The 24,004-nt window shown below is 51.0% G+C and overlaps 1 protein-coding gene across 1 annotated transcript in view; it reads left to right on the top strand.

The window, feature by feature from the left end:
• Positions 1–23,773, top strand: part of HS6ST2 (heparan sulfate 6-O-sulfotransferase 2) — a 101,345-nt gene extending 77,572 nt beyond the window's left edge. Inside the window, exon 2 of the mRNA NM_204490.2 lies at positions 21,132–23,773. Within this exon, the coding sequence (NP_989821.1) occupies positions 21,132–21,831 (700 nt within the window). The 3' untranslated portion in view covers positions 21,832–23,773. The remainder of the gene's footprint in view (positions 1–21,131) is intronic.
• The last annotated feature ends 231 nt before the right edge of the window (positions 23,774–24,004 follow it).

Here is a 24,004-nt window from a genome sequence, read left to right as displayed (position 1 = left end):
TTCCTCTCCCAAACAACCGCTGGAACGGCAGGAAACGTTAAAATAGCAGTGGAGAAGCAGGGCGATGCAAATCCGATGGCAGACTCACCGACAGACTGTGCCTGCTTGTGTCGTATGGAAGTCTTTACCCGTCTGGTATCCGGAGCAAATGAAATTTGATGAGCTTTGTGCCTCTTCCGAGGGGGAGCTGCAGCATTGTTTTCTTGCCCTCTTCACATTGCCGGCTCCGTGCACCAATTAATCCGTGCTAAAAGGACTTACAATGAGCTTGTTATTCTGTGGGCTTGGGAGGTGGCAGCCCGCCAGATTTGAGCTCGTTTTCAGATGTTTAATAGATAGAAAGTTGATCACTTGGCAGCCGACCGGGCACCCTGGAGGTTCATCCAAGGCTGTAAAGCACGCTGGGATCCAGCAGCTTGGGGAAGGGCAGGTATATGGGAGATGGAATAGCTTCCAGCCTAACTGGAACCGAGCACCTGGATAGCTGCCTTCGCTCCAGATTATGGGATCTCTGGCACGGCTCTCCCTCTGCTAATGCAGAGCTGTCCCGTTTCATCTCCCTGTCAATACAGCCAGCGATAAGCAAATAGAAAGATAATCACTGGCAGATTAGTTGTTACTGTGGGAGATTATGGTTCAAAGCTATGCAAATTTTGCTTTCTTCATCAGATCCAGCGTGCGTGTAGACCTAAATTTTCTTGTTTTATTGGCCTTGGATGTAATAAACTCTAGCTGAAAAATATATCTGGAGCCTATAAATATGGATTTGTTTGAGGCAAGATGCTTCCTGGGCAAACTCAGAAGCATCCTTGCCAGCAGTTGATGAGGACAGGCAGTGTGATTCTGGGAAGGTATTTTGCTGTCAGCATCTGCTGACACCTTGAAGGACAACGTGAAAGCTTAGCTAAGGCAGCAGTAACCTCAATCAGGAGGAGATTTTGTCCAGGAGAAGGAATATAAGCCATAAACCACACTCAAGCTTATGAACTGCAGCTGTGAGGATGGCAGAAGCTATGCAGAACGGTCTCTTCCACTGTCCTGAACGCTGTGCCAGAGAACAGCAGCGACTGTAATGAAAATCTATAGCTGTAAGCCACCGAGGGAGTGTATTTTGTGCTGAGTGAATTTGGTTGGTTGGTTTCCCTCCGATTTTGGGTTTTTTTTGGGTTTTCTGGACTCCCACGTGCCTCGCTCACTGTGGTTTGGGGATGTACTAAGTCAGGCTTTTGCATACTTGAATGGTCCTTTACAGAAGGCAGAGCTCCCATCACTTCTCCTTGCCTCTGTGTCTCGTGGTGCCCTTGGATGGTGATGTCAGAAGATCCCAGAGGAAACGTAAGAGGGCATTTGTTTGGCAGCAAAGCTTGCAGTCGCTTTTCCCCTTCGCCATCTATTGCACAGGGAACGTGAGTTTGGAGAGCATGGGGTGTCCTTGCTGAGGAAGCATTTGATCCGTCAGGACCTTCGGGGAAGTTGTCTCTGTTTAAAGGAGGGGACCCAGAGTGTCACAGCTGGGCAGAGCCCTGAGGGTCAGCCCTGGGGATGCTCTGCTGTCTGCTGGCATCAGATGGGCACAGTGCTGCTGCTCTCATACCTCGGTGCTCAGGCGAGTGTTACAGCAGAGATCCAGCTGCCCTGCAGCACCAGCCAGGGCTGGGTTTGTGTGCAGCTCTGCTCCTCTCCTACCTGCAGGGCCTATTTTGGGATGGCCTATTTTAGGATTACGGCGTCTCATTGCTAATGAACGCCGCGGTGCTGCCGAGATGACAGCTCCTGTTCCTCTGAAGTGACGGCTCTGCACAAATCACTGCCCGGGTGGTTCAGTGCAGAGTTTGGGCTGCCGTGTTGGTTCTGAGCAACTGACTGGGCCAGAGGGGGGAAAAACACAACAAAACCCATTGGAGGAGGAGGACCACATGGCAAGCGATCTCCATTTCAGCCTTAGGTATCGGCTGGGAGGATCAGCAGCTTGTCTAGATAAAAATACAACAATGTTAACCACTGCGGGTATGTCAGCTTTCAGAAATGCTAATGATTAAGTAATTATTCCTTTTCTCCTGCGAGCATCCTGCCTATCGAGTGGGGCACAGCAACAGAGCGTTTGATTATACCTTCAGCGCTCCTGGTTGAGGGCAGCTCTTAAAAGCACTTAGAAATGGAAAGTTACGGGTTATTATAAATGATCCAAGGCCTGTTATTTAGCTGTGATTGGTATGTTTGTGTGCAGAGCAGAATGTGCATTGTTTATCGAGGCTTTATATCCCTCCAAGCGCATCCTGCCCTGCTGAAGGCTGCCATGGGTTTATGCATAGACACCGTTTACCAGAGTGACTCGTTACAAGTAGAAGTGAAGGTGTTTCCAATTGCATTCCCTCTAACTTGTCCCAGGCTAAGCGAAGCTTGCAAGTTATGTGCCGGAATTAAATCCCAATTAGGTTAATAAGGAGAAAGCAATTGCAAAAGTACATGTGTGCCTATGCTAGGGAAACAGGGAAGCTGCTTGTTAGCATGGGACAAAGGTTTGAGAGCCCTTTTGTGCATGCAGAGTAGGTCCCTTCAGTGCTTGCAGGTTTGTCACTTTGCCCTATACTCAGATAACAAAAAACTGGAAATAAAATAGAAGAGCAGCAGCTGTCCTGTTACTGCCTGGACTGGTAGTAGAGCATCTCCAGGGTAGGGACGGCAACCAAGTGCACCAGGAGGAGTGTTGGAAGGAAAGAGATATTTGGAGACCTGTGCTTGGTGTGAGCAGGGCGTCATCCCCCAAAATCTGGAGCTGCTCCTCCCAGTGACTCCGTTGGTGTGGCACGAGCTGGTTTGGCTGTGAGTCCAAAGCTCAGGAGGGTGTGTGTGTGTTTCCTGGAGTCATTCAGAGTAACCATAACGTATCGTGTTTGCCGCAACTGGTCTCCAGTTGTGAATTTTTAATTATGCCAGATCACTTTCAGTAAATGGGACTTCAGGCTCAATTAGTGCTGTCAGATCCAATTTTTCACTCACCTACTATTGAGCTTGTCCCGAGTTGTTTGCAGTAATTGCCAAATCCCCAGGAAAGACGAGCCCTGCAGAAGATGGATACCTGCAACGTTTCCCATCCCTGCAGCCCAGGCAGCAGTCGGGGCGTTGGGTCCGGGGGCACTGAGGTGCTTGGTGAGCGTTCTGCCTGCTGGGAGCAGAAATACTGGGCCTGGCGTTGCAAGGATGCAAAGTCTGTATGAGAGCACCAAGGACCTGCATCTTCATTGCTGCAGCAGGGTGTTCTTCCAGTGTGATGGGGGGGTGTTGTGGGGCAGGGGAGCACAGGGAGGTGCTTGCACGGCCATACCCTGGGGGCCTTTCCTCACCCCTCCCTCCCCTCCTGCTCTCCTAACCTGCTGGCTTTGTGTTGCCAAGCATTAAACAATAACGCAGTTAAATAGTGTTGCTCTGCAGAAGTGGCTTTTCCTGGTCTTGTCCCATTTTTACGCCTGGTTTGAGGCAGCGCATCAGCTCCTGTTGGCAAGGGCACAGTCCTTGTGGGGTCTCTGGAACATCACTGCTGCTCCTGGGACACGGTAAGCACTGCTGCTCTGCAGAGCCATTGAGTGGGAGCTGCAGCTGACAGTTCTGTGCTAAAAATGACTGCAGCTCCGTTAAAGTAAACAGCCAAAGGGCAGACAGCGTGGGGAGAGGGAGGGATCGCCTCCAACTGAGAAGTGCGCAGCGTGCCTCCTGCCTGCTACCCTTCCTACAGTGGGTGCCGGCGTGCCAGCAGTACTGTGGCTTCCCCAAGTCTGTGTCGTTCTGCTGAACAGCTCGGATTTGGGTCACACAGAGTTTTCCAAGAACTCCAGATCAGGTGGAGGGTGGGAAATGGAACGTACGCAGGGAAGATGAAATACATGGCTGGAGACGCTCTCCGTGGGGTACACGTGTTTGATTTCAAAGCAGTACAGAAACCCCCCACTTTCCCACGCGTTTCTGCGGTTTGTCTCCTTTTCTGCTGTGTTATTCCCCACTCTCTCCCCTTCTGCTTCCACGTGGGAAGGACCAGCGTGTGAGCACAGAGGCACCTCACTGCCGGGGGGGTCTCCATGCCCCTTCTGTGGCTGTTTGTGCCCCTCTCTAGCAGAGCAGGGGATGCTCAGATGAAACAGCTGATTAAATAATTATGAGGAGGCTGTCGGCGAGGAGGGAGTCGGACAGACAGTGTGCTCAGGAGAGCCTGATTTCTTTAGCAAACGAGGCTAAAAATAAGTTTAATAATGTTTTACTGAGCTTTTGCTTCAAAGCAGTCTGCTGAGTGCGTCTCACTCCTCCCTGCTCTGCGCATCCAGCTGCTGTCATGTTCTTGGCTGTAATTTCCCTGCTCGTAGGAGCCCCTGTTCTTTCAGAAGGGCCGTGAGATTTTTGCTAATCACTGAGGGCAAACCAGACCTCTGCTTTAAAGGTCTCGTGAGAAGGGAAAAAGAGAAGAAAATGGAGCAGGCATCCTGTAAATGGCACAGGGTTCACCTGGGGAAGATGGAAGCCTGTGCTCTGATTGCCAGCGTTGGAAGAGGCGTCTGCACAGCGTGAGCCCTCCCAGGGGCAGAGTGCACACCGCTGGCTGGACAGCATGGAGCTCTGCTCAGTGTGGGTGCCGCAGAGCCAGCCAGCTCCACCGGCACAGCGGTGGTGAAAAGGATGTGGCTTTGATTGCCATGCATGCACTTGCACCCTTCAAACCGTGCACAGCCCACGTGGTGATGGGGGTCTGCATGCCCGGACAGCAGGGCAGAGCAGCAGTGCCACCGCAGCAGCGCTGGGTGCTTTGCACAGAGCGTTCGCAGAGCCGCGCTCACCGCGGTCAGAACGACGGCGGCAGAGCCCTCCGCTATTAATTAACTCGTCCTGCCAAGAGCAGATATTGATTTGCTTTTACAGGACTTTGATGAGTCTTGATTATGATTCTACGGAGGTAGGAAGGTTTCCTGCCCTCAGAAGGCGAGAGCAGCCGTAATTATAAAATAATTGTGCTTGTTTTCTCCTAAAGTAGTATTTTATTATTTGATGAATCCCTTGTTTGCACGGAGCAGACAGTGCGACTTCACAAATTACTTGTTTACTGTCATGCCTTGATTTATAATTCTCCCTTAAAATTTTAGAGGCTTTTTTTTTTCTTTTTCGTTTTTTTTTTTCCCCCCAGAGATGCATTGAAATTACTGTAAAAGTAGGTCACATCGTCTTCTGCAGATGTTCCCCTTCCCCTCGCGCTCCTCTCCGCTGGTGCACGGGCTGGTAAGTTTCTGCTGCTGACCCAAAGCAGCGCTCGAGAAAGGTGAACCAATCTCATCAATCTTTCACCGCAGTCCTGCTGGGTGTTAAAGGCTCGCACGTAGTTTGGAATATTAATTAACAAGGCAGTTAAGCTGAGTTTCTTAAAGTGATGTTTGCAGTCTCTCCTGCCCGGTGGAGCTGCTCGCTCTGCCATGCCCTTCAGTGTGCAATCCGTGGCAGGCGATGGCTGGGCTGCTGGGGAGCACGGCTTTTGCTGGTGGTCCCTTAACCCTGCCTGGGCAGTTCCCCATCCCAGGGATGCCTGTCCTGCTCTGCCCTGCACTGGGAGCTGCTGTGGTGGTGGCAGGGAGGTGGCAGTGGGTGAGCAGCAGGGCTGTGCAGCACCCGGCTCAGCAGCTGCTGTGAGTGCAGGGGGTCAGATGTAATGACGAGCAGATTTACACCGCTGCTACTTCGGTGCTGAATAAGAGATTTCCCTTAGGAGCTTTTTAGAGAGAGGTGCAAAGAGCTGTTAAGTCATTAGTGCAATTTCCCATTGTGGCAGCATTATTCCTTGTTATCTCCACTTTATGGCTTCTGTTCCTCGCTAGCAACTACTGACCCAATAAATATTTATCCTGAACGTATTTTCTGCATCCCAAATGCTTACCTTGGCCTTTCGCGTCCAACTTCCCAGATGCCTCCAGCGCTCCTGTTAATTAGGTGCTAATTTACGATCCCTCTGGCTGTTAATGATGCATACCCCAGCACTGCCCGTAGCCCTCCCCAGGCTGTGGTCCCCTGCAGTAACACCGCTGCTGGGATGCCCACCTGGCTGGCATGGTGCAGGTCCCCCCATCATTATTCTTAGAGGCAGACATGTGAACTGCTTGATAGCTTTTCTTCATCCTGTTCTTATCATTCCTTCGTTAAATATTCACTAGAGCTTTGTCTGATTGAAAATCACACTGGTTAAAACTCCACAGAGAGAGGAGTCGGGTCCCGACCGGCTCCCGTTAGTGCATTTCACAGCTATCAGAAGGAATGTTCTCCTATCTCCCTGCCCTTGTTCCGATTCATTAATTAGTGATATTAATTAGTTGTAATGCATTAATTATGAACGGATATTGCTAACATTTAGGAGGCTGAGCGCATGAAGGAGCTTCGTAACCTGCATGTTTGCCCTGGCTCTCTTTGAGCCAAATTGGATAAACAGCCATAGAAACACAGAGTAAATACCCTGAGTTGGAGGGGATCATTGAGTCCAACTCCTGGCTCCATAGAAGGCCACCCAAAATCAGACCATCTCATAGGATATCCTGAGTTGGAAGACACCCATAAGGATCACTGAGTCCACCTCGTGGCTCTGCACAAATACCCAAACTGACCCTTTTAGTGAGAAAAAGATGCAGGAGAGAGCAAGGAGTTGGTGGAATATTTGAGAGCACTGTTCTGCAGCTCTCGCGAGGTACTGTGCTGGTGAGGTGCGGTTCCTTTCCCTTCTCCCTCACTTAGATTTAGAAAGTCACTAAATCTGAGTGCACTGTTTGGGGCTGTGGGAGCCATTGCAGAGGGTGTTGTGAAGCAGTGGTGGGACAGTCCCAGTTGGAGCCTCAGCCCTCCTTTCACTGCTCTTCTGCTTGCCCTGGGAAACCACCATCCACCCCCACCATTCCCATCACCATGTCCTGCAGAGCCACATCCCCACGGTTCTGGAGCATCTGGGGGTGCACTGCAGGCAGAGGGTAGGGCGGTTATTGCATCCCCCCTGTTGTGTGCTCTCCCAGCCCGTGGTGACTGGGTGGTGTGACAGCATTTCTCCCTCACACAGGATAGAAATAGGCGTTTTGCACACCTGCTGCATCAGCACGGCGGTGCTGGAGGTGGGGGACAGAGCAGCTGATACCTCTGTAGTTCAAGTGCAGCGTGCTGATGTCATTCCAAAAGCTGGCTTTCTGCAGTGTGCCAGCTGTGTGCGGGCTGCACTGCAGGTAACCCCTGCTGCTGTCAGAGCAGTGACCTGCTTACCATGGGGCCGGCCGCTGGTGGGATGCTGCCCTATGCTTCTCCCTGTGCCGTGCCCTGCTCTGTCCTCGGGGCTCCCCAGCGGTGCAGAGCAGCATGACTCCTCCAGCTGGGGCAGCTGTGAATTCCACGTGGCATCAGAATGCCTTTCTCTGTGCTGCTTGGGTGTTCTTTAAACGTGTGCTTGTGTTTTTTCTTCCATGTGCGTGCATGGAAATAGCGTGGTGAGGCTCGAAGAGCCAAACTAAAGGAAATGAAAGGCTCTGATTTTGCACCAGCGGTTCGCTGATGAAATGTAAAGATGCAGTGAGCTGATTAGCGATTCTGGTAATGTAATTAATGCCTCTGTTCTCTCATACGTGCAGAGCTGGAGGTTGAGCTGAGTGCTCAGTGAAAATCTGCCCTGAATGCGCAGTTGGGTAAGCTCGGCTCTCGCTCCCTAGTTATGATTCCTTCAGTAATTCCAAATGAAAGTCGATGTACTTGTAAACGTAAAGCAGGGCACGCTTACGAATTACGAGGGCTGGAGAACTCACAGGGGACGTGAATGTTAATTTGAGCACCGGGTATGGAGGGGAGGAGCAGCAGAGCCGGGGCTGGGGAGCCTCAGCGGCTGTCGCTTCTCCCACAGCAGAGGTGGTGGAAGAGCCTGAGGTCCCCATCTCCATCCCCCAGCTCTGCCAGGCGACCAACCCTGCATGGTTCTGCTGCTGCATCTCTCCTCTCCGGCGTTAATTGCCATTAATGTGCCTCCCAACCGAACGGGGATGAGCTGTTTTTGCACGCAGTGTGGTTTTGGCGTGCCCTACGTGACCCCTTAATGTTCTCCTCCCCCCGCCCTGTTTTTAATACACATCACATTACCAAAATATTAGTGACGCCGGATTTGCCGCCTTTGGTTTACCGTAGATAACAGCGTGGAGTGTTCTTTCCGTTTTGATTCAATAGTGCATGACAAGAGAATCCAATTTGTTCAGATTTAGATGACATGCCTCCAATTATGTAATTCCATTAGGAGGTGCCTGCAGCCAAGTCTGTGCTCACGGTCTCTGCAGACATAACTATAATGGGGCGTGTTGCAATATTGCTGCGTGGCAAGTGCAACTTTGATAGAGAGCACGACCTGTCTCCCTGAGTCGTGTTTGTGGGAGCGGAGGAGAGGAAAAACGGCCGAGCTGCACTGAGGGCTCTAATCCGGCCATAAGTTATGTCAGTGCAAGAGCAAAGCTTCGCAATGAAAGGTGAATTTGTAATGGCCGTGTGCTTTATGTGTTCAAAATCAGACGGTAAATGCAGCGCTTTGAATGTGATCTTACTTTGGATTCCATAAATGGAAGATATATTGGTTGCCGTTTTTCCTCTTGAATACCATTTCACGTTTGTGCATACTTGGGAATGTTGGATATTTATGAGAATATAAAGCCGCGATGAAAACATAAGACTAAATCTTAGCACAGTTACAACTTGCCTTAAATTATTAATCTTTAAGAAGCGCGGTAAAAATTCCGCTATGCAAATGCTGCAGGGCTGGGGTTTGTGTGGGCACCCATTGCCACAGAGCGATGTAAGCAACGTCTTTAATTGTGCAGCGTTGCTGCAGACTTGCAGTTTGTGCAGGCAGGAAGGCAGTGCTGGTGGCAGATGTGCCTTCCTGGGGAGCAGGACGTCGCGCTGCTCATGGATAAAGGTGTCTGGCTGCATGTAGCATGCCTTGCAGTGCAGAGCTCTGCAGCGCCATTGGGCAGTGCTGCCCTGATGGGGTTTGGCTGTGCTCTGCTTTGCTGGATGGGGTGGCTGTGATGCGTGCTGGGGGGGCTGCAGAAGTTAGAAGGCATTTATAGCCAGCAGAAGGTCAGTGCTTTGATGAGCGTAAGAGAGCTCGCGCTCAGCCTGGCCTTGGCTTGCTGCTGTGGCTCCCTGCGGGCGTTGCTGGGCAGCCCAGCGGGACTCCCTGCACATAGCAGGGGGGTTGAAACTCGATGGTTGTCGTGGTCCTTTTCAACCCAGGCCATTCTATGATTCATTCTATGACTCTGGTCAGGGTACACTGCTGCTTAGGAGGGCTTGGCTGAGCACAGATTGTTTAAACACATGGCTTTCAGCAGAAGGAAAGCTCCCTAATCCTCACTCCGGGAAAGTACGAGTGATAGCATCTCTACTTGCACAATCTTTGGCATGAATATATGAAAGAATCTAATAATGTTCTGGGTTAGAGAACTGCATGCATGCATATGTATACATCTTTAAAATCAATCTTCCCTGACTTACTTTTCCCTTATTTATGTTGAGAGAGGGAGCCAGCAAACGATTTCAATGCATGATGCACCCAATATCACCTTTCACATAAAGAGGAAAAATATGCTTCCTCCGCTGATACGATGAGACGGGGATGCATTTCGGTGTCTAGAGGAAGTGTCATTTTGCTTCAAATAAAAGCAAAGCGAAGCCTCGTCTCGGCGTGTCGAAATGAGTTACGCGGCTGCTGCTGGTTTAACAACAGGATGGCTGGGATGATGCTGAAGGTGCTGCTGCTGGACCACATCATGGCAGCTGGGGGTGGGGGGGACCTTCTGCCCCCCCACTGCTCTCATCCTCGTCCCTGCTCAGGCGCTTTGGCAGCAAACCCAGCTCAGGTGGCGCTTGGCAATGCTGTGATGCAGCCCCGCAGCGGATGGCTCAGCCTGCAGCTAGAATGGAGTTGTATCAACCTCAGGTTCAGAACCCAGCGTAATTTTGCGGGAATGAATTGTTCGATAAAGTCGGTAGAAGAGAGTTTCTTAATCTTCTAAATGGGAGAAGACGCCGCTGCCTGGCGCTTATTGGATTTTGTGCAATTTGGGGAAGAAGTCAGATTGTTTTATATTAACCCCTCCAGGGATGAACACCTAGGAGGAAGGCCTTTGTCACTCAGAAGCAGTCAATTTCCAGGTTTATTTATCTGAGCGCTCCAACTGCCGGCGTGGCTGAGAGCAGAACCCGTGCTGCTGCCGTGCACGTCTCCATCCTGCTGCAGACATCTCGAGCTGCTGCAAACCGAGCTGCTCCCAGGGTCTGCAGCAAGGCTGGTGCTTTGCTGGAGAAGTGCTCAGGAGGGCACCTGTGCTCCAAAGCACGGAAATGTTCGGCTTGTTATTTTCTGAGACACCTTCCCAGAGATGTTTCCTTGTAGTAATTACAGCAGTGATGCCGTAAGCCGGGGCAGCATCCCCCCTCAGCGTTTGAGGTTTGCAGTAGTGAAGATGAATGGGGCAGAGTATAAGGAAAGCTCTCTGAGATTAAGTTTTGCCACAGCTTATTAAATCAAGAGCCCCTTTGGAGAGGGCAGCTCAGGCTGACAGGGCAAATAGCCCACACGGAGCACGATGACAGCCAGAAACACAGCCTATTTGTGGCTCATTTGTTACCACCGCAGCTCCCTCCCCCTGTCCTGCTTCTCCTCATGCAGCTGTGTCCATTATGGGTCGTGCACAGGCACAGCTGGACGTGTCTGTGGAGCTGTGGTCAGATGGAGGGGGCTCCAGGTCCTTGTCCCTTCCCACGGTGCTCAGCACTTGTGGCTGTGCTCCTCCATGGCTTCTATTTCTCCCTTTATATTTTATTTTTTTATGACAAAGGGAGAAAGGAACACACCAAAGGGCAGCTTTGCTCGTGGGTTCCATTTTTTTGGCAGGATAGTAGACCAGCAAGGAGGAATGAAAAAGCTTCTGGCTTTTCTGCCCTCTGATCCCCTGGTGCCATGGGACTCTCCATTGGCAGGAGCCAAGGGAGCACACATCCATTCCCACCCCTTCTCCTTCGTGCAGAGCACACAGAGGGGAAGAGAAGGCAGTGTGGGGGGCTTGGAGCCCTTCACTGAGCTGGAAGTAGCGAGGTCACCTCTTTGCCCCCTTGTTCAGGACAGTCATTCCTTCATCCTTGTACTCTTTTTCCAGGGCAGCGATGCTCTGTCGCTTCACGCACCCCGTGTTTTTGGGGTGTACGGATTTGTGCTCAGTTTTGGTTCCTTGTTGGGAACACGCTGTGTATTGGCCTGGAGGAGGATGGCTCACGTTGTGTTTCTGCTCCCAGAGCTGCACTCCCGGTGTCTTTGGTTACAACAGTTCAGATGTTTGGGGGAAGCACAGCAAAGGCAGGACTTGAAGCTCACTGATTTGGTGAACTGGAAATCTGAGCTGGAAAACGTGGCTGCACTGTAAAATTCAGGACACCATCTGTTTCATTGCTTGCTTGCAGTAACATTTGTACTTGATAATTAAAATGTCACACACATTTTTAGCCAGCGTAATCCATGCAGGGGTAGAACTGTATCTTCTGAAAACCATTCCGAAGATGCTGACAGGTGGAGCGGTGTTGTTTTGAACCATTTCGTGCTGCTTGAGGAGAGGATTTTGCCTTTTTCTGTTTCTTATGTTGAGAAGTGAGGCGGAGGAATGGGACCATTGGCAGCTCCTTTTTGAAAGCTCATCAATCTCATCCAGTAACCCTGAATGTTTGTGGTTTGTTGTGGTTTCGGTGTGCTCATTCAGTGCTTGGGCTCGCTTGTTGCCTCCTCAGAGAGGAGAACTGGAGTTCCTAAGCTTTGTTCTTTTCATTCTTTATCTGTAGCACCAGCAGGGGTGCATGCAGCCTGGAGAGAGACACCCAAGTGGAGGCTTGCAGGCTTTTCCACACTCACGTGCTCCTTGGCTGTGTGGTTTGTTCTGTGTCACACTGGGGCTGGCGGTGCATCTCCTGGTTTTGTGCTGGCAAGCAGGTTACCTTGGGCTTCCGTTGCTTTCAGTTTGTTTGTAAGGCTATCCCAGCTAACGTAAGCAAGGCTTCTCCTCCAGCTGGCTCAGAGCACTGCCTTTGGTCAGCTCTGTGAGTGTGAAGCTGGGGGTGCTGCGTGCAGCAGGCTCAAAGACCACAGCAAGAGGACGTTGAGAGAAAGGCCAGGCTCTGATCCATCTTTGTGTCGCTGTCATCGCGGGAGAGCTGAGCAAAAGGTGAGGCAAGCAGTGCTGTTTGTGGGCAGTGCATCTCTGTGCTTTTTGCATGGTCATGCTGCTCATCACCCTTCAGCTGGCACAGAAGGGAGCGGGGCTCCTGGCCTTGCCTGGCCTGGCGGCTGCATCTCCTCTCTGCAGTGACCTCAGAGCAGCAGACGTTTGGCTGGAGCTTGCTTCATGGCACTGAGAAGATGCAAAAATGGGATTTGGTTTTGGCTGTCCTGAAATAGGATTTCAAGCATCTTAATGCTAGGGATTAATTAACAATATGGGAGGCCTCTGAGATCCATAGATGCACAGTGTGTCTTAGCTGATAGCTGTGCTCAATGTGCTCTTGTTGGCCACCAGGAAGGCTGGGATGAAGGGCTGCCAGCTCAGTCTTGGCACGCCGGTCCCCTGTGAGCACAGTGCAATGGACACATCCCAGTGTTGGGTCAGGACTGGGGGAGAGGCAGGAGAGTAATGTGCTCTTCAGCTAAATGCATGTGGTTCAACGAGTGGATATGGGAGACGGGGTGCTCTGCTCTTCTTGTAATACCTGCAAAGCCTTGATTGCTGAGCTGAAATCAAACCCCTCCCAGCTGAGCTCTGGCGCAACAAATGCGTTGGCAGAGCTTTAATAGAAACGCATTCTGCTATCTCACCGACATTTTAAATCCAGTTATGTGAACTGTGGGTGAGCGAGACCGTTAAAATCCGGGTGTGCTGGGAGGTACACAGAGCTCACAGCTTTACGGAGCAGCGAGTCGAGATTCGAGACGAAGGCAGCAGAGGAGCTGCTGGGAATGCTTCGGCAGCAAGCGAGCAGGGGAGGTGCCTTCTGGGCTGTCTCCTGGCTTAAATCAAAGCATCTGGTGATGTGCCGGCATCCGTGCAGGCTTCCCGTGCCTCTGCACGTGTCCTTGCAGGGTCGGGTTCTGTGCTTCTGCCAGGAGGACGCATTGTAACGTGCGAGGGAAGGCTTAAAGCCTTCTGATCATCTCCTGCGAAATTACAGTTTTGTTCCCTGGAGTAGGAAAGTGAGTTTAAGTCATTAACGCCACAAGTCTCGCTGATGAGTGCGGAAATGTTTGCAAGTGACTTAATCAGTATAGTTTGTCTGAGTGGCCCATTTTAATATTATTGCGCTGATTAAGTTTTCTTAGCTAATGTGCGTCTCATTTCCAATTCAATTAAAGGAGAATCCCCTTCCACTCCACGATATTGCTGGAGTGCCCTGGTGGGGCAGGAGCACACTTGGTGCTTTCCATTGATACAGATTTCTTCATTATTCGGTCTCACGGTGCTAAATGAAATCAATGGGAGCCGAAATGAGAAGCGCAGCAAGCTGCAGCTGCGGACACGTTGTCCGTCCTCATCCCTTCCAGCAGCACGAATGAGAATATATTAGTGCCAGCTCGTTAATTACATTTTAGATACATTTGCAGTAGACGCCTTCCTCGGAACTACGCTTTAGAAAGGCTGTGAGAGGTTTTCCCTGGGTTCCATCTGTCCGATAGTTGCAACAAGTAACGTGTGAGTTGTATTTGCATGCCTTCGCTGCGCAGTGCACGTCCTTGGTTCAGCTGCTGAAAGCACTCTGTGTTAGCTGGAAGGTATCTGCAAATGGAATTAGCAGCGGCCGTGCGTTTCCTCACGGGAGCCAAACCTCGTTCCTGTATGGATTATTGAGGAGGATTGGTTTAGGTGGATGATGAATACCTCTCCGGAGCTGATTCCTTGCTGTGGGATACGTGAAGTTCTGGAAGTTAACGGGGGTGATCTCGAAAGCTGTTACTGCCGTTAGGAAGTCGCAGCGTGGCATAGCACGCTTAAGGTGTAGCAAAGATGCATACAAATAGAAGGATGAAGCCTTTGTCATTAAAACAAGGTGCACGCTTTTATAAGCAAGGATCTGGGTTTTTAAATTTCTTTTTTTTTTTTTAGAACACGATAAATATTTAGCATCATTATCCTGGCTCCGTAGGTGCAATGAAAATGTTGGCCTTGGCACATCAGTCGTGCTTTACAGATGACTGTAATTTCCTGAATGTCAAAACTCCAAATTTTTCTGCTAAGCAAACTTTTCAGTAGCAAAATAGATTGCCTCCATAATATATCACCGCGTGCAGGAAAAAATGAAATCTTTATGTACTGCATTATGAATCAATGAGGCATTGAGATTTTTGGAAGGGTGAGTGGACTCTGGAAAATGAAAAACTGCCACTATTCCATCTCTGTAAACCAGCGCTTATGGAGTGTCGGCTTTGCAAACCTCTGCAGGAATATCAGTTACAAGCAGAAACCAATTCCTGCGCCACCATTTAGACAGGGTGAGTAGTGTAGTACATACCTGATTTCTAGCAGCGTCCTGTGGTTGTTCACCAGCGCCTTTTGGGAGGGCTGCCATGCTTTGCAGCGACGAGCCCGAAGAGAGAGCGCTGGGTGCTGGTTGTGGTGGGAGATGGGTGTTTCTATGGGCACATCATCCCCTTTTCTATGGGGTGGAGCAGTGGGTTTGGGGCCAGGCGTGCCGCCGAGTCCAAAAACGGCCACTAAAACATATCTATATGTGTGTATAAACATAAACAAGAGGGCTGCTGTTCTTGCTGAATGGGTTCTGCGCAACGGTGTCCCGCAGAGATCTTAATAATAGAGGCAATTAGGAAATTAATAGCACTCTGGCAGATCTGCAGGGCAGCTCTCCCCTGCGCAGGCGGTGCTGCGGGCGATGGGTTGGTGCGTGAGGGTGCCTGGGGGCAGTGAGCCTGTGTGAGCCTGCATACTTCTCACTTATTTCAATCCCCATTCCCAGCACATTAGCATCCAGGTTCCATGCCCACACATACGTGAACACGCATCTTCAGCTGAAAAAGCTTAAGGCGCCGCTTTCCTCTGCCCCTAAAATGCTGCAAATCTTCCCCATTTGATGAATGCTGCGAGCCTTCCCCACTTGATAATTGCACAGGCGATGGGTGTGCTGGTGTAATTGCCACCCTTGCAAATTCCAGCTCCTTTTTATGGGTTCCTCTGGCACTTTCCTCCCGCGGCGGTTACCGTGGGCAGGCTGCTGGCTTCCTACCCCCACCATTAGTGTTTCTAGACAAAACATCTCTGTGAGTCATTGGGTGCTGATAGAAGTGAAAACATAATGATTACTTGGAGGAAATGTGAATTTACATTTGCTAAAGGCTTTAATTCGCAGCTCTGAAATACTTATCTCTTTTCCTCATAGGCCCTTGTTCTAAGCTAATGCATGCTATGATTCTCCAGCTCCATGGTGACTCCGGAGCAAAGGGATAGGAGTCCCTGTGCGTACAGGTTTGCTGCTGCAGGGAAAAGGGGGGTTTGTTCCTCCTCCCCTCCCTTCCCTGGGAGCACAGGGAAGCGCTGTGGGATGCTTTTTGGCTGCTGTTGTCATCCAGCTTGCTGATGGGAAGCATCTGGGGCCAATCTGGAGCCGACGCTCCGTTCCCAGCATGGTGAGAGTGTGAGCATACCAAACACATTGGGCTCACCGCTGCCTGGGCACCTCCCAGCCTGAAGAGCTGCTCCCTTTGGGGTTCACCAGTGTTGGGGTGTCGGCACAGTCGGTTGCAGCTCTCCCCCAGCCTTACAGTTGTGTCCATAGGTGATAAAGTCTGTTAGAATGAGGGCGAGTTGCAGTGTTATATATCTTTGAACGCTCTGCTTCTCTCCGGGCGACCTCCGAACAGATGCCTGCCTCTCACAGACCAGCAGTACGTCTCTTTGAGGAACAATTTGAGGTATTTGCAAATCAAATTCTCTGTGGGCAGCTCTTTATGGGAATTAACCTCACCTAGCAGGAGCCGGGAGCGCCGGGCACCCGGCCTGGTGTAATTGAGTTTGACATCTGTGGGAGACGTGCTGGGGATGATGGATGGGTGAAGGAGACCCACGTCGGCCTCGTGCCCCATCTCCTGCAAATTAAAACCCACCGATGCGGGGGTCAAGGAGGCTTTGGAGCTGCTGTGAAGCTGTGCAGAGGAAGGGACCTGTGTGCCTCTCATGCCATGTGCTGCAGGAGAGGAGAAAGAAAGAAAGAAACCCAAACTCTTCCGCTTCAAAAGACAAAAATAATGTGCTCTGATAAATGAGCTCTGCGAGTTAATTCAGGAGTACGAGCAGCAGAAGGGAAGGGTGCAGGGGACGCTGGGTGTCTGTGTGCTGTTGGTCACTCCTTGTGGTTGTGTGCTTCTGGGGCCAGGTCACCAACCACATGCTTCTCTTTTGTGAGCATCTCAGTCCTTACCTGTCAGTACCATATGCAGCATCTCTGCTGCAGGGTTCGATTTCATTTTATTTGCTTTCCCACTGGACGCGATGCAAATCTCACCTGTCCCCATGCCCTATTCAAAGGGAACTTCTGTAGAGTCATTCAGGTTGGAAAACACCACTGAGATCGCCGAGTCTGACCGTCAGCCCATCCCCACCATACCCACTAACCATGTCCCTCAGTGCCACATCTAAATGTCTTTCACAATGTCCATCCTCACCTGCAGTGGAACTGGGTTGCACACTGTGCTGTTAGACCACAAAGTCCCCAGATGGGCCCCTGTGGGGAAGCAATCTCCCAGAAGAGGAATGTTCTCAGGTTTCCCCTCCTCCCCCATCTCCAGCCAGCACTTTGGAGACACCTATATGGAACTGCCTCCCGTTCATTGCACAAACCCATCTGTGTGTGTCTGCCCTTGCCACCTGGCTGAGCCTGACCTAGATGCAAACTGATGTGCTTGAGCAAATTTCTAGGGTAGCCTTAGATTTCTTGGGAGAGTGGGGCTGTCCCGGCACGTCCCCTGGAAGTCACAGCTCTGCTTCCTCAGCTTTGTGCCAAAATGGTGTTACGTTCCATTCCACTACAGCAGGAGATTGGGCTGTCCCCAGGTTGTGTGTTCCCTGTACGTAGGCTGCAGGTTTCTCCCTCTCTGTAGCCCCTTTTGCTTCAGCCTCATTTCTTAAGGGAAATGGGAAAAGGTTGCTCAGTCCCTCCCCCAGTGACCCATCTGCTAATGGATGTAATGTTGAGTGAGTGCTTGGCTTTCAGCTTGCGCTGCAAGTCCCCCAGCTCAGAGCTCCATCAGGCTGGGCTCAGGTTTCCAGGCTGAAGGCATGGCAGCTGCCAGCACTGACCTGCACTCTTCCTCTGCCTCCGCCAGCAATTAAACAGCCTCAGTCCTTCAGTGGGGATCGATGCCCCTCTGCTTGGCACCAGCGGAGCCGAAGCTCGCTGTAGTCCTCGTGGAGGTGCTGTCTGCTGGGATCGAGCTTTTCTGTTGGAGTTAAGTCATCCTTTTTCTTTCCCAGGAACAAACACAATAGGTAGAGCTGCTTTGCTCAGCCTCTGGTGGGTTTGCCAGGGCTCTGGTGACACAGCAAAGCAGCAGTGAGGGAGCTGTGAGTTCCCCAGGATCTCTGGCTTTGTCAGTGCCGACATCCCTCCGGGCTGCCACACCTCCTGTGTTTGGCTTCAGTTTGTTGTTGTTTTGTTCTGGTTTGTTTTTCTTAATGTTGTTTGAAGAAGCTTTTAAAGAAATGGTTAGACTGGGGGGGGAATTGTTATTCAGCCCCTGTGCTGAGCAGAGGTGTGGGAGGGGTGGCACAGATGCACTGTTGGGAGCACAGTCATCTTCCTGAGGGAGCAGACAGCTGAACGTGCAGGGAGCCATGGGTCTGGGAAACAGCTGTGTGCAGGGAGGTACCGGGAGCAAAGGGCTGTCACACACCTTGGATTCCTGATGGCCAGCCTGCTTTCTGAGTTGCCTGCGAGCTGCTTTTGTTCTGTGCTGCGTGGGCACCCAGCTCAACTCTGTTAGAAAGCTGTACTTGCAGTGAGCGCAGCTCTGTAAGGCAGAGGAATGATGCGCAGCGACGGCTGAGCTCTACCTGCAGCCGTGCTGTCTCGGGCTCTGAGCACGAGCTTCAAGGAATGGGCAGGAGCTCCACACCCCCTCGTTAAGGCAGCAGAGGGAACAAGCCGTTATGCACAGAGCTAAAAATAATTGCCAGGCTTTGAATCTGCCTCCCAGCTGCAGCAGGAGGATGCTCTGGGCACTGATGGCCAAATCCAGGCCTGGCTTGGTGACACATTAAAGCTTTCAGGACTTTTTGAAGCTCGGTTCAGATAAACTCCCAGCGGTGTGGCTGCTTTCTGGGAGCTGCTGTGATTTCAAACTTGGATAAGCATGGCTTGGGGCTGACCCAAAAGCCAGTGTTCCCAAAAGGGATGGTGCCTTTTCCAGTAGAACTCTTAACAGCGAAACTGAAGAAGAGGAGAAATGCTCAAAACAACTGAGACTGACCCCGTGTCTCGAACGTGGGATTTAGCTAGGGACGTACAGCGTGGTGTAAGGAAGAAGTACAGCCCTGACCTTCCTGAGGATGCTGTGCTCAGGCCAGGCAAGGCACGAGCCCTGCGTGGGGCATCCCTTAAACACATGGTGCTGCAGGGCGCTCAGGCATTGCAGAGCCAAGTGAGCAGCAGCTCTGTGCAGCCGCCTTCAGCTGCTCTCCTTTGACTTCTCTGACAGATCCTGATGGAGAGACCTGCCTGGCTGAGGCCGTCTGCCCCCCAGAGTGACGGTGCTCCATTACAGCACGGTTTCTTCCACTAACATATGCATTTTATTCATTCCTTTGTTTTTACAACAACAGCCAAGTAGGGCACTTTGTCACTGCCTGTGACCAAAGAGGTCGAAAGGAGAGAAGCTGAGGAATAGGAGCTATGATAAGATGCTCGGTACATCAATCTTGGCTCAGGATTTGTTTCCCTTTGTGCATGAACCCCCCATTGATCGCTGTGATGACCTCAGAGCATGGGTTTGTGGCCACCTCACTCTGCCAGCAGCACTCCATGGCCCCATCCAGAAGCACAGTCTTTGTACAGAGGGTTGAGCAGAGCTTTCTGTGGCCTCTCCAGTTGTTTTGTTGCTGTGTGTTACATGAAGGGCACGCTCCAGCTATGGCACCGATTTATCCTTGCTCAGGAATCGAGTCATTATTTTAGGGCAGGGTCCCAAAGAACTGGGTCCAAGGGCGAGAAGTCCTGGCAGGTGTTGAAGAAGGGGTTTGGCTTTGCCTTGTCCCTGTGTCCCCACACTTGGCAATGACACTTTTGGGCCAACAGTACCTTTCCTCTGGGCTGTGGGCCGAGGCTTTGGCTCACCTGGTGCGTTTGCATCCCCAGTCAAAGCTCTGGAAGCCAGGTGAGCCCACGGGCACGTGGCTGTGCTGATGGCTGTGTCCTCACTGTGCAGACAGCAGGTGCCGCTGTGTCCAGCCGCTCTTGTTTTCCTGGGCTCCTCAGCTTTATTTGGTTTGGTGAGGTTTATTGTGCTTCCTACTTTATTTATAAGCTCGAGTGCCCTAGATGAGAAGGGGAATGGCGACTCTCTGCGTTTCCTTTTCCCTCATGCTATTGGATGCGTTTGGTGCCTGTGGTTCACTTTCGAGTCCATCCGGAGACAATTTTCTGTAAAACATTGACATCTAGTGGCTTTTCTGCTGAAGGAAACGGCGCGGATCAGAGGCTGGGCTGCGGGGTGGCTGCACGTGATGTCACTCAGAGAGCAAACCTACATCCCATTTCATGGTTCCGCAACACTGAGGACACGGCCATCAGTGTGTTTGGCATCCCTGTCCTGGAGGAGTGGGCTTCCCGGGCACGGCAGTTGCTTATTGAGCCACTTTAATTCAATTTACTTAAGTAAACTGCTCTCATCCTGGTGGGGCGTCCCATATCTCCTGGCTGCCATGTTGCAGCGATGCATACGAGTTCCCCATGTGCTGCCGTGCACCAAACAAAAGCCACCACTTCCCTTGGGCATTTCTTCTGTTACAAAATGCTGTAACGTGTTTAATTTCCTGTTATTCACTTATCTCGACTCTCTTGTCTTTGTGTCAGATCAAAGCAGGTGGATGCAGTGGGATTTGCCTGGGCTTTCCTGCATGTCGGTGTGAGGAGGTTGGGGCTTCTGCAGCGCATCATTTATCTGTCTTGAGGAAGGAAATGTCCTGTAGGAAATGCCCTCCTTGTAGGCGTAGCACTGCTGTAGGGCTTGTGCAGCTGCTCAGCACAAACATCAAACAAGTAGCGTTTTGCAGACAACAGAAACTGGTCATGAAACCACACCTTGTTGCCACGTGAAGCTCCCATGTAACTGGGGAGCAGCCTGTGCTTGCTCCCCTGGAGATGTGAATGGTGTGGTGTGGCCGTGGAACAACCAGAACCACCGGTGCCCTGCATGGGCTGGGACTTCCACCACCGGAGCCATTTTGGCAATGCTTCTGAGGTCACTGAATCATAGAATGGTTTGAGTTGGAAGGGACCTGTAAAGGCCATCTGGTCCAACTCTTCTGCACTGAACAGGGACACCCACAGCTCCATCAGTGCTCAGAGCCCGTTCAGCCTGACCTCGGGTGTCTGCAGGGATGGGGCACCACCACCTCTCTGGGCAACCTGTGTCAGTGCCTCACCACTTCTATTGTAAAAACTTCCTCATATCCAGTATAAATCTCCCCTCTTTTAGTTTGAAATCATTTACCCTTTGTCCTATCAAGTGGTCATCTCCTGAAGCACCCAACATGGGCTTGTTGCCACGTGGGCAGCCCTGCAGGGAGAAATCTGGGGTTCCCTTCACCTCTGTAGGGGTAAGGTTGGAAAAGATCTCTAAGCTCCCCAAGTCCAACCCCAGCCCACCCCCACCATACCCATAACCACGTCCCTCAGTGCCACGTTTCCACTATTCTTGACCACCTCCAGGAACGGTAACTCCATCACCTCCCCTGGGCAGATTGTCCCAAGTTTCTGCTGATTTTGGGTGTTCGTGTGCCCTGTGCTCGAGAAGCACAGAACTCACCGCTCTGCCTCTCTCCCCTCTGCAGGAATTTCTACTACATCACCATCCTGCGTGACCCCGTCTCGCGGTACCTGAGCGAATGGCGGCACGTGCAGCGAGGAGCCACGTGGAAGGCGTCCCTGCACGTCTGCGACGGGCGCTCGCCGACCACCGAGGAGCTGCCCAGCTGCTACACGGGGGACGACTGGTCGGGCTGCTCCCTGCAGGAGTTCATGGATTGCCCCTACAACCTCGCCAACAACCGCCAGGTCCGCATGCTGTCCGACCTCAGCCTGGTGGGATGCTACAACTTGTCGGTCATGCCGGAGGAGCAGAGAAACAAGGTTCTGCTGGACAGTGCCAAGGAGAACCTGAAGCGCATGGCCTTCTTCGGCCTTACCGAATTTCAGAGGAAGACTCAGTATCTCTTTGAGAAGACTTTTAACATGAACTTCATCTCGCCGTTCACGCAGTACAATAGCACAAGGGCCTCCAGCGTGGAGATAGACGAGCAGACTCAGCAGCGCATCGAGGCCCTCAATTTTTTAGACATGGAATTGTACGATTATGCAAAAGACCTGTTTTTGCAACGCTACCAGTACATGAGGCAGAAGGAGCACCAGGAGGCGCGGCGGAAACGCCAGGAGCAGCGCAAGATCCTGCGGGCGAAGCAGGCGCACCTGCGGGAGCAGGGAGAGAACAGCTCCAGCACGGACTACCTGGGGAACGTGGAGCGGTGGCGGTAGGGGAACGCTCTCAGGACACCGAAAGCAAAGCGGAACCCAGCGCCCACATGGGAGCTGGTGGAGGTCCAGATGGAGGGCGCTTCTGGAAGCAAAAAGAGGTTAAAACGTTGCCTTTGCAGTTGCCTTTGCAGTAAATGTCGTACTGTACGTGGAACACTTTAATCCTAGTGTGTAATTAAATTGTCCTTCTTAGGTTTGTTGGATTATTTATGGGATGCGGGAGCCAAGGAAGCTCATCGGAAATGGTTGCTTGGACGTTCATTTAAAACAAACAAACAAAAAAAGTCCTTAAATTAGTGATGAATACAAAACGGGATGCTGGCAAATGTCTCTGATGCTCTGCTGAAATCGATCTGGGAAGCAGTCTCATTTCCTAGCAGTGAGCATTTCTCATACTCTCACAATACGGTATACGAGCAAAACCTTTTCCTTTTGATCTTATCTTAATTTGATTTAATGATGGGCTTTCGAAGGGCACCGCCTGATGGTGGTATTTGCCGAGTTAGTGAATGGACAGCGAAGGGAACAGTAAAGGTCTGGGAAAAAATACCGACCGGTTTTATGTACAACATCGGCTTTCAGAAGGGTACAGAAGTGATTTCTCTCGTTCTATCAATATTAACAGTTTTAAACCTTTTTCTACCTGCCGCTGTTCAGAGTTTTCAGCTCTGTCTCATCCTGGAAGCACCAAACACGCTGTTCTGAGCTCAATGCCAACGTTGGAGACACGGCTTCCGCAGCCTGCAGGGCGCTGTGATTTGAGCCATTCTGGAGGAGTTACATCCTCGTGTTTCATAAAGCCTTTTCCAAATTACGATCCCATGACGGTATCTGACTGTAAGTCCTTCTTACCCATTAGAGTACATAATGCTGAGCTTATCATTCCTTAATAATGGGTGATATAAACTAGATGAGATCGCGTTGCGGCTCTTTGTATGGCGTCTCTAAGAAGTCATGAAGCTCTCTAATCCCAGCAATATTATAAAGAGAATCGCTCGACTGAAGAAGTAGATTTAAACTTGAATTAGGATTTACCTCCAGTAAATCTTTGCTACACAGTGTAAAAATAGGGCTTTTTTTTTTCTTTTTCTACGCTCTCGAGCCCTTCTTAGTGCCGACAGGTTAGCGATGACTGGAACAATGGGAAGAAGTATTCCATAGCCATAGCTACATGGGATGGCGGGGCACTGCTGGAGCGGGAGGTGAGGGGCTCCTGTAATCTCTATGCAAAAAACAAGCCTATGAAACAAAAAAAAAAGAAACCCACCTCTGTAAGGCTTTGGTTCTCGAGGCTGTGCGGTCGCAGGCTCTGCGCGTGGGCTGCAGCGCTCTCGAGCTTCGCACCATCTCAGTCCTCGGCTCCCTCGCACTATCTCCTGTAATAGTGGATAAGCAAAGAGGGGCACAGAGTGAGGACGGGGGCTGTAGGAGCGTGGCCCAGCTCTGTGCTCCGTGCCGCAGCCTGGGCACACCCCAACCCTGCAGCAGCAGTGGGCAGAGGAGCACTGCGCCACATACAGCAGTTCTTTGTGTTTGCTTTTTTTAATTACTCTTGTTTTAACGAGAATCGCAGTTGCCAATAGGACGTCTCCGTTGGATTTTGGTTTTGGCAGGGGGGGAAGTTAAGGTGCTCTTGAAACTGAAAGGCGCTGCTGTAAACAGGGCTGAACTGGGAGCGAGCTGAGGGCCCATTGCAGAAGGTGCATTTTGTTATCCTGCTGTGGTGTGCATGGTTTACAGCGACTAGTTGCATTTCCTTTGTGTATACTGTCAATTGTATATAGAGGATGTACCAATATAAGGATACCGTTTTGTCATAATCATATCAAATTCTGCTGATTCCCACTGTAGATGCTGTCTTACCGTGTAGATTTACAATCTACTGACTTTGATTGTGTAATTTAACAATAGAACCGATAAATAAAACTTAACTGCAGCCTTCTGATTTCCCTGTGATTATTTCCTTATCCGAGGATGTGCTGGGAACGGTGCGGTTCACAATGAGTGCTGATTTGGACACAAATGCAATAGCTGTTGACAGGCAAATACGTGGATTTATAAGCATGGCTTTGCTGAGGTGTGTCTGAACTGCAGCCTCTGAGGGCAGAGCTGCTCTGAGCTCTCTCTACTTTGGTGGCTGGTGCAGTTTTTTACTGCTTTTCTGAGCTTCTCG

This window comes from Gallus gallus, chromosome 4, assembly GCF_016699485.2.
Source record: "Gallus gallus isolate bGalGal1 chromosome 4, bGalGal1.mat.broiler.GRCg7b, whole genome shotgun sequence".
NCBI classification, from domain to species: domain Eukaryota; kingdom Metazoa; phylum Chordata; class Aves; order Galliformes; family Phasianidae; genus Gallus; species Gallus gallus.
This window is presented reverse-complemented; position numbering and strand designations above follow the sequence as displayed.